The sequence below is a fragment of the Ochotona curzoniae genome, unplaced genomic scaffold (genome assembly GCF_017591425.1).
Source record: "Ochotona curzoniae isolate NIBS_2020 unplaced genomic scaffold, NIBS_Ocur_1.0 contig_1, whole genome shotgun sequence".
In the NCBI taxonomy this organism is placed as follows: Eukaryota; Metazoa; Chordata; class Mammalia; order Lagomorpha; family Ochotonidae; genus Ochotona; species Ochotona curzoniae.
The window spans coordinates 31,950,497-31,960,485 of NW_024464918.1; the positions used below are offsets into that span (position 1 = coordinate 31,950,497).

The following is a 9,989-nucleotide window of genomic DNA, read 5'->3' on the forward strand; positions in this document are numbered from 1 at the left end:
AAAAAAAAAAAAAAATCACCCACAGGAATATCCTTCCCAGGAAAAAGAATAAACACCTAAGTGGGAATCCCTGGAAAACATAAAAAGTCAACTGGGAAAGCTAGTCCAGGCAACCAGAATCTTAACCTAGAGGCAAGGCAGAGTCTATAAGCTGCTCATGCCTCTCAAGTTTGAGAAACAGACAGACAGAGGCTGTCCATCTGCTGGTTCACACTGCAAATGCTCACACCAGCTGGGACTGAGCCAGGCTGCAACCAGCAGCCTAGGACCTCTGTGCAGTCTCCCACATGGACAGCGGGAATCAAGGCACTTGAGCCACCAACACTGCCTCCCAGGACCTGCACCAGTGGGACGCTTGTACAAGCATCTCGATAGGCAACCTGAATGTCTTCACTTGCATTTTATGCCTATATCAGAATTACCCAATCTTGTGCTGGTGGTGTTTTGGATAGTTTTTTTCCCCCTGAAGCCAGGAGCTTCCTCCAGGTCTCCCATGTGGGAGAAGTGGGTGGGGAGGCAGGAGTCCAACCATCTGGGCCATCCTCTGCTGCTTTACCATGACATCAGCACAGAGCTGAATTGAAAGCAGAGCAGCCAGGACTAGAACTGGGAACCACAGTCGGCAGGCAGAAGTTTAGCCTACAATGCCAGTACCAGCCCCTACTGCCATTTCTTTCTGTGCCTGGAAATAGCCAATCCAGCTCTTCTACCAAAGAGGGAAAATGAGGGCACACGGAAGGAGCATCCTGTGCTGAACGCGGTCTGTGAAGGAAAGCTTAAAGTCAGTTTTCCTGCCCAGGTTCGCCATAGTCAAGACAAAGAATTCAAGTTTTATAAATGATGTTTCCATATATTTACACTTGCATTCTATTTCCCTTCAAATATTCCTTTTGAGGGGCTGGCATTGTGCATCGTGGTGTAATGAGTTAAGCCACTGTCTATATTCCATATGGGTGCCAGGTTTGTATTCTTGCTACTCCATTTCCCATCCAGTTCTCTGCTAATTCTCCTGAGAAAGCACTGGAAGATGCCCCATGTTCTAGAGCTGTGCAAGGAGCCAGTAGGACAGCAAAGGACAACTTGGCATAATACATCATGTTTGCCTAAGGAAGCATGACCACAAGCAGCCAGGTCTCCAAGTCCAGAATGTTCCCACTGGCCTCCCAGAACAGGGTCACTCCAAGAACACAGTGCATGCAAGTTTTATATTAACTGAGTCTCATGAAGGCTAAGCATGGTGTTTGGTCTAAAAAATTTATTTGATGTTATAGAGATGTATGCCATCATTAATAATGCTTCTTTATTCATTTGAAACACAGTCACAGAGAGAGGAGCAAGTGGGACTCCTCCATTCACTGGCTCACTTTCCATGTGGTCACAAAGCCAGGAGCCAAGAGCCTCCTCTGGGTCTTCCACATGGGTGCAGGTGTCCAAGCATGTGGGCCAAAGCATCTTCTGCTGCTTTGCCAGGTATACCAGCAGGGAACCAGACCAGAAGTGGAACAGCCTACATGGGAAACTGGTATTGCAGGTGGAGGCCTCACCTGTGTACCAAACACCAGCCCCAAGCTTCCTTGTTTTCACTTTGTGACTACCACAATAAAGGCTAAAGTGTTCTGGGAAGGTTAGTCTTCTTGCATGAAGTTTCTCCATAGCCATTCTTCAAACAAAAAAAAGATTTTTCTGAAGATTTATTTTTGTTGGAAAGGCAGATATACAGAGAGGAGAAACAGAGAGGAATATCTTCCATCCACTGGTTCACTCCCCAGGTGGCCACAACAGCTGGAGCTGAGCTAATTTGAAGCTAGGAACCTGGAGCTTCTTCTAGGTCTCTCACATGGGAGACCATCCTTGGGCCATCCTCCATTGCTTTCCCAGACCAGAAGCAGGGAGCTGGATGGGAATTGGAGCTGCCAGGATTAGAACCGGCACCCATATGGAACCCGGGCACATGCAAGGCAAGGACTTTAACTGCTACACTATCGTGCCAGGTCCCAAACAAATATTATTGAGTGGAGCCCATTTCTTTATGACTTCGAGTCAATCTGCTTCCAGCTGAATTGTCTGTGGCACCCAAGTATTTGGGCCCTAGAAAAGTCTGGACAAAGTGCCTGACTCTTGGCTTCATGGGCCAGCTACTGTGGCCATTTGGGGATGAATCAACAGATGGAAGATCTCTGTGTCACCCTCCTTACAATTCTGCCTTTCAAACAAATAATGTTTAAAAAAGAAAAAGAGAGAGAGAAAGAGAGAGAGAGAGAGAGAGAGAAAGAAAGAAAGAAAGAAAGAAAGAAAGAAAGAAAGAAAGAAAGAAAGTGTTAAGACAATAAAACGTAATATTCCCTTTGAAAATTCCAGGTTTGCCTGAGAACTAAATGAAACAGTGGCCTGTTCTAACACTGGGAAGCCCAGCTAAACTGCTCTGCACTGCCACAGGCAGTTTCTAAAGAAATAACAGTGATTTGATAAGGAAGAGCACACCAGAATCCTGAGTTCACAGACTGCTGGTGCTGGAGACCAAGGTCAAACTGTTGACAACAATCCATAAGTGGACCAAAGTCTAAAACCAAGGCCGAGGCCTGTAGGAGGTCCACATTTGGGCAACAGTTCAGGCCAGAGGACTGTGTACTTTAAGGATGGCCTTGAGATAGCCACAAACTGATTTCTGAACTTGGGCCACACTGCTGCTTCCTGACCATGAAGCACTGGCTGGTTAATATGAATAAGACAGACAGCTATCAAAATGTGTGATGTGGATGCCTGGCAGACATTCCCAGACAGACAAAAGCAGAGGACCTCTGCTTTTTGCAAGAGGTCATGTAAGAGCTGTGCATAGGCCTGGAGTCATGGAAGACCTGACCCCAGAGTCTGATTTTTTTGTTGTCCCTTGGAATATTGCCTGAGCCTTTTCTTACCGCAAGAGAGCTTCTTATCTACCCTGTGCTTATAACTATTATGGGCTATTCTAACCTTGTGGAAGCTCAGCTAATCTGTACTCTGTGCACCTGCTTTCCAACTACTTGCATCATCATGTTTTTGTACAAGTATAAAAACTCCTACGTTCTTTGTACATCATCCTGCGAGATGATGACCAACCTGCTACAGTAATAAAAATTCAGTTCTGCATGGCCTCATGACCTCCATTTATTTATGCCTGACAGTATGCACCACGTCAATTCCTGCAATGACTCCCCAGGCAGTTGAATAAAAGGTTGAGGCAGTGAGATTTCTGGCTCAACCTTTCCTTAAAGAAAGGGGAATCTCGGGTGTAACAAGGTAGCCTAGTAGCTAAGGTCCTCACCTTATACACACTAGGAACCCGTATTGATGCCAGTTTGTGTCCCGGTGGCCCCACTTCCCATCCAGCTCCCTGCTTGTGCCTGGCAAAGAAGTCGAGGATAGCCCAAAGCCTTGGGACCCTGCACCCTCTTGGGAGACCCAGAAGAAGCTACTGGCTCCTGATCAGCTCAGCTCCAGCCATTGTGGCCACTTGGGGAGTAAACTAGCAGATGGAAGATCTTCCTCTCTGTCTCTCCTCCTCTCTGTATATCTTTCCAATAAAAAATATATATATAAACAAATTATTTTTTAAAGGAAGGGGCCAAGCATGGTGGCCTAGCGGCTAAAGTCCTTGCCTTGAATTCGCTGGAATCCCATATGGGCATAGGTTCTAATCCCAGCAGTTCCACTTCCCATCCAGCTCCCTGCTTGTGGCCTAGAAAAGCAGTCGAAGACGGCCCAAAGCCTTGGGACCTTGCACCCATGTGGGAGATTGGGAGGAAGTTCCTGGCTCCTGGCTTTGGATCAGCGTAGCTCTGGCCGATGGGGTCACTTGGGCAGTGAATCATCGGATGGAAGATCTTCCTCTCTGCTGTCTCTCCTCCTCTCTGTATGCCTGACTTTTCAATAAAGATAAATAAATCTTTTTTTTTTTTAAAGATTTATTTTTATTATTTTTTCATTGGAAAGGCGGATATACAGAGAGGAGAGACAGAGAGGAAGATCTTCCGTCCGATGATTCACTCCCCAAGTGAGCGCAACGGGCCGATACTATGCCGATCCGAAGCCAGGAGCCTCTTCCGGGTCTCCCACGCGGGTGCAGGTTCCCAAAGCTTTGGGCCGTCCTCGACTGCTTTCCCAGGCCACAAGCAGGGAGCTGGAAGGGAAGCGGGGCTGCCGGGATTAGAACCGGCGCCCATATGGGATCCCGGGGGTGCAAGGCGAGGACCTTTAACCACTTGCGCCACCGCGCCGGGCCCAATAAATCTTTTTTTTAAAAAAAAAAAAAGGAAGAAAGAAAGAATGGGGAATCTCTTTGACTGTCCTATTCTAATTATCTTTTTCTTGTCTCATATTTTATGCACGTTCCCTCCCTCTCCACCCTGTTCATGCCACTGTGGACAGTGGTATACACCAAGCAGAAGAAGACCCACCCCAAGGAGGAGGGGTCAAGATGAATCCTAGTCTGGGAGGGGAGCTGGCACTGCTAGGCCTGCCAGCACACAGCACACTGCCAAGAGAGATTCAGAATGCGAAAAATCCTGGCAACCAGAACGTGCAATAAAATGCTAAAGGCAAATGCTCTGCCAACTACAGTCTCCAGGTCAAAGCAAAAACAGGCTGAACAGCCAGTTCAGGAAAAGGGAAAATCCTGAACTCCAGCAAGCTCTTTATTCAGATGTTTGTATTTGCCTTGCCATAGGTATTTCTAGTCAAAAATAACTATGTCAAGCTGCATTGGCATTAGCATTCAACATTATGGAAAGACTGGATCCACATAACTTGGTCAATGTTGGCTCATCAGCTGGAATAAAGGTACCATGGCAACGCCAAGTGTTGATAATTGCAGGGGAAGTTTGGAAAGGAGACAAGAGACTGGAACTTTCTATGCTTCGTGCTCAGTATTCAGTAGCTCTACCACAGCTCTAAAAATAAGGGTTTTAAAAAGTGCTTGTACAAGAAAACAATGAGACAATGAGAGTAGCTTTTTAGGTTGGCATAAAATATAATCACTGATCACAAAATCTTACACACCATGGGTCTATGTTTGTATAATCATCACCACTGTGGGGGCAGATTCCTTGACTCCCCATCTCAAAGTGCTGATTCAAGTCCCGACACTTCCACTTCTGATTCAGCTCTCTGCTGATGCACACCCTGGGAGACTGCACACGATGGTTAAGATGCTTGGAACCCCTGTCACACATGTGGGAAACCCAGATGCAGTTCCACGCATGGGGCTTCAGCCTGGCTCAAATCTCGGTGTTGTTTGCATAGCAAACTAGCAGACAGGAGATCTTTCTCTGTCCTTGTCTGTCACTCTGCCTTTCGTGTAGATGAAAATAAATATTCTTTCTAAAACATAACTGTGAGGCTGGCACTGTGGCACACAGCTGGTTACACCCCTACCTCCAATGCTCGCATCCCATAAAGCTCCAGTGAAGTCCTAGCTATTCCACTCCATATTGATTCCCTGGAATGCACCTACGAAGGCAGCAGAAGACAGAAGACAGTCCAAGAAAGCGGCCCCTGTCATCCATGTGGGGGACCTGGATGGAGATCCTGGTATCTGGCTTCAGGAGTAGCCCGAACCATCACGCCCATTTGAGGACTGAACCGATGACGGAACAGCCCTCTGTCCTTCCCCTCTCTGAGTCAGTATCTGTCTTTCAAAATATATGTATTTTTAAAATCACAATTACATAACAAATACACGAGACAAGAAGGAAATGCATCCAAGTTTAACTGCCTTTTGCAGTGAGGAGACTGCAGTAAGGGGTTTCATTATCATGATTTATTCCATCAGGTTTTTTGTTTTGTTTTTTTTCTTAACAAGGAATGTGGATTGGCTTCATGACCAGAAAAAAATGTTTAAATAATAAATGACATTGCTTAAGACACTCTCATTTACCCAGGAAAGGTGAAGCACATAGCTTTTAAGGGTTCAGTTGATGTTCCCTGGAGCTAACACACCCAGAATTAAAGCCGAGGGGAGGTTTCTGTTTTCTGTACAAAGGTGGTCTCCAGACTAAAGACAAAACTGCAGCCTCCCAGAGCTCTCTGGGAGATATTCCAGCCCATCCCCACCCCCAGCTCCTCCCGATCACTGACTCAGCAGCAACAAAGAGGGCAGGGGTTTGCAACTCCCCCAGAAGCACCAAGATGAGAACTGCCCAGTTGGGATCACCTCCAAGTACTTTAAATGATTAACTTCTTTAACCCTAAGGGGAAGCACCTCTCCCTGGAGGGAGAGGGGGCGTTGGGAAATCTCCAAACCTTCTCAGGAGCCCACAATCAGATATGGCGAGCATAGCTCCTTTCCCTATTTGATTAATTATAAATACACTAAATTTCCATGCAGAAAAAAGAGCTTTCACAGCATGAGTTCATGCTGTATCAGTTCAGAACCCTGATCGATTTAAAGCCACTCGCTCACTGATGGCCAACAGCCTAGAAGCTGCAGCCCAGCCAGCCCACATTTCAACAGAGGATCAGCTCTCACCACAGGTGTGACACTGACCTCTTGCAAGCCCCAATCCACCACGTTCATACTTACATCCGCCCAGACGTTCCAGGCTTCTCTGGCCTTCTTCACAGTTTCTTCATAATCAGCGACACTGGCCTGGATAAAGAATTAGGGAGGGAAAGTGACAAAAGCAAAGGCAAGGGACACTTGAGAATGTACAGATTTTTTTCCTTAAGACAACCAAATAAATCTCTGTGTGTTCCTAAGCTTTATGGCTGATGTCCATAGCTGGCAGTTCCCCAAACTGACTACAAGTCAGCTGTGCTGGAAAATCTTTAATTTTATTTATGTTTGAATCCATTACTTTAAAAAGCTGTCTTAAAACACAGCATACAAACCGAGAAGCGTACATAAGTATATAGATCACTGAGTTGTGTGTGTCACCGGACCACAATCACAACCGAAATCACCCACATGAAAGATAAAGAGCTACCAGTAAGAGCCTTGATTTGCAAAGTGAGGCCCCCAGACCTTGTCTGGGAACACTCCAGGAGAATGGGACACACAGAGCCTCAGTCTCCAGCTGGACCCCAGGGACACTAACCTCTCCTTGGGCCCTGACCTCAGTCCCTCTGAGGTCGCCCTTCCCAGTGCACAACCTTCCTATCCTCTCCTCCCCACCCCAGCCCAGAGTGGACAGTCTATCCCAGACATCCTTCAATGCCAACAGCAAGAGAAACCCGTGGTTCTTGGCAGCTCTACCAAAGCACAGCTGTCAACCTGTCCTGATCCGCTTCTGCATCTAAGCAAAGCTTGCCAAGCTTCCTGTGAGTTCCCATCTGAAACTCAAGAACCAACCTGTCAGCTGGAATGGCCAAGTGAGGTACCTGAGCCGATCAGCCGCAGCACCCAACCAACACAAGTGAACACTCAGGAAGGGAGGTCGCAGAGCTGACAGGCGAAAAAGGGGGAGGCGCCCTACTAACAGCAAGTACACTGAGGAGCGGGAGCGGGGTGGGGGTAGACTAACCAGGCAGGACACAGCGCCTGTGCACCTCATGGGACCGATTGGGTGATAACCAGGCAAGGCTGACAATCCCCTTGGAGTAAGCTACAACCAGAGTTTGGTGAGGGTTGTCGCTTAGTTATCAAACAAATGTAACGGGAACAGACTGGCTATATGCCATAAAATACTGTGCAACCAAGGTAGGAGAGATGGCCTGGTTGAGCTTCTTGGGCCGCCCTGACTGGGCTGCAACATCCTACTAGTTCGTGCACAGGGACAAAAGCCTCAGGTGGAACCAGCCAGGCGGGACGTAAGAAGACACGGTGGGCCAGAACCGCCCTGCAACTGCCCGCCAGCTGTTCCGGGCAGTGGGACTGAACGGACCCTTGCAACTAAAACCGAGAATCTGGACAGGAATACCTCAAAATTCTTCGAGGATCTTCCCATTCGAGACAATCCGGAACTCGGACTCCTAACCCAGGGAAAGACAGGACCAATCAAGCAACAACCTCAGCCATCTGATGGCAGCAGAGACTGGCAAATGACCCTAGAACGGTACTGTGTCAACAACGAACTCTTGCAGTTCAATGACAACATCATGATTGGTGCCGAGACAGGCAACGAACCCATGGATACTGAACTATTGAACCACTTTCGAGTACTCGAAGCGCACACCCCACTCCCATCCCGGGACTTGGGGTGGCGGATATTTGGTGGGGCTTCTTCCACTATTTCCCCTTTAGACCTTGACCCCTTTTTTACCCCCCAATAAATTTGTAAGGATTGTCAAAATTTAAATAAAAAAAAAAAAAAAAAAAAAAAAAAAAAAAAAGAACTCACCTGTCGGACTCGTGCGATTGGCTCGTTGTTGGCTGGACAATAGGTCGTTATAACCTTCAAACAAGAACATGACCATTACACACAGAAAACCATTGCTGCCAACACAGCCCACCCTCTGGTCAGAAGAGAGTTACATGCAGACAAATACTGAAAGGCCAGTAAGCAAGACACTGGCCAGGTCTCAGGTCAGAAAGAGAAACCAGGTAAAAGCTGCCTAAAGGACGCTGGCACCCCATATGCTTGCCAGTTGGAGTCCTGGCTGCCCTACTTCATTCCAGCTCCCTGCTGATGCACCTAGCCAGCTCTGGCCCTTGTGGCCATCTGGAGGGTGAGCCAGCGGGTGGAAAATCTCCGTGTCCTTGCCCTTCTCTGTCTTTATGCCTTCCAAAAACATACAATAAATCTTTCAAAGAGACAGTGTGAGTGAAAGAAAACTCAGATGCAAGAAAGAAGACCTCCGGGAACGAGTATTTTACCCAAGAATCTAACAACTTGTGCCTCCAAGAAAAAGAAGCTACAACTCTCAAGAACAAAGGAGTTTGTAGGATCATTAAAATCGCCTCCATGTGCGACAGTCTGGGGCCACCTAAAAAAATTAGTGTTTCCTTTAAAAGGACAGATGCATTAGGTAACAGGCAATAAAGTTACTTCACTACAAAAGTTTTCTTATAAATGTGGCTGGCTCTCTTAAGGGGAAAAAGAAATCTGGACGTAATACCCTGACCTTTCCATTGCATTTTACAGGAGTAAGTGGGGGCCAGGCACATCCTTCCCCTCTGGGCTACCAATATTGGCCGAGAAAGCCGCGCTCAAGGCATTCCGCAAGGTGCAGCAAGTCTAAGCTCCTAGACTTGAGAGCACGCAACTTAAAACCCGTGGCGGCACAGCTCCAGTCCAGCTCGACCTGAAGTCTGCAGTACCGTCAGGCGAGTGCCCGGAGATTCTGCCATACGGTGCGCAAACTGAACCCGTCACCAGCTTCCCTAATGGCATCTATTCTCCGTAGCTCTGCAGAATCGAGGACTTCCCGTGGGGCTTCAAAACTGCTCATCTGGTAGAGGCTCCCAGAGTGCAGCGAAGGTCAGCGAGGGCCGCGTCCGCCTCTTGGAGCCACTCCCAGCTGCAGAGATTGTCCGAGCAGCCGCCTACCTCTCCCCGGCCGCCCCAGCTTCCATTATACACGCCCTCGTTTTCCTTGCGGAGCCCCAATTCTTTGAGCCAGGCATACTGGGGCTGATGGATCAGCAGAGTGGACATGAAGGCAGCGGGCCTGTTCAAGGGTCTTAGGAGTTTGCAGGTTCTTGCAGCGTGCACGCCTAGGGCGCGGCACAGACGCCACATCCTGAGTCCTAGGGTACGCCGAGCGCCTGCGTCGCGCGGAGCGGCTGAAATAGGAGCCCGCCCCCACTCAGGGAGCGCCCATTGGCTGGCAGGGCACACGCATCACCCCTAGCCCGTTCCCCCGCCCACTCCCGGGTCTTCCGGAGGAGCCCGGAGCTCAACCTCGGCCTGCAACCTCCGGCTTTCAGTGGGGTGGTTAAGTGCGAGGATTGCATCCTGTGGTGCTGATGCAGTCAAGAGCCAGGGATTCACCTGGCCTTTATGTCGGACGCACGTTCTCATTCCGCGGGTCTGTACTGAATCTGAGGGCCCCCAATTAGCATCACATTAGGATGT

The 9,989-nt window shown here is 48.3% G+C and overlaps 1 protein-coding gene across 3 annotated transcripts in view; it reads right to left on the bottom strand.

Moving 5' to 3' along the window:
• The window catches only part of ALDH7A1 (aldehyde dehydrogenase 7 family member A1), a 33,146-nt gene extending 23,465 nt beyond the window's left edge, over positions 1-9,681 (bottom strand). For all 3 annotated transcript variants that reach the window (XM_040969468.1, XM_040969313.1, XM_040969391.1), the window contains exons 1-3: positions 9,462-9,681; positions 8,313-8,366; positions 6,557-6,622 (exon numbers count right to left, since the gene is read on the bottom strand). In XM_040969468.1, coding sequence (XP_040825402.1) covers positions 6,557-6,622; positions 8,313-8,366; positions 9,462-9,653 — 312 coding nt within the window. In that variant the 5' untranslated portion in view covers positions 9,654-9,681. The remainder of the gene's footprint in view (positions 1-6,556; positions 6,623-8,312; positions 8,367-9,461) is intronic.
• Positions 9,682-9,989: the final 308 nt, after the last annotated feature.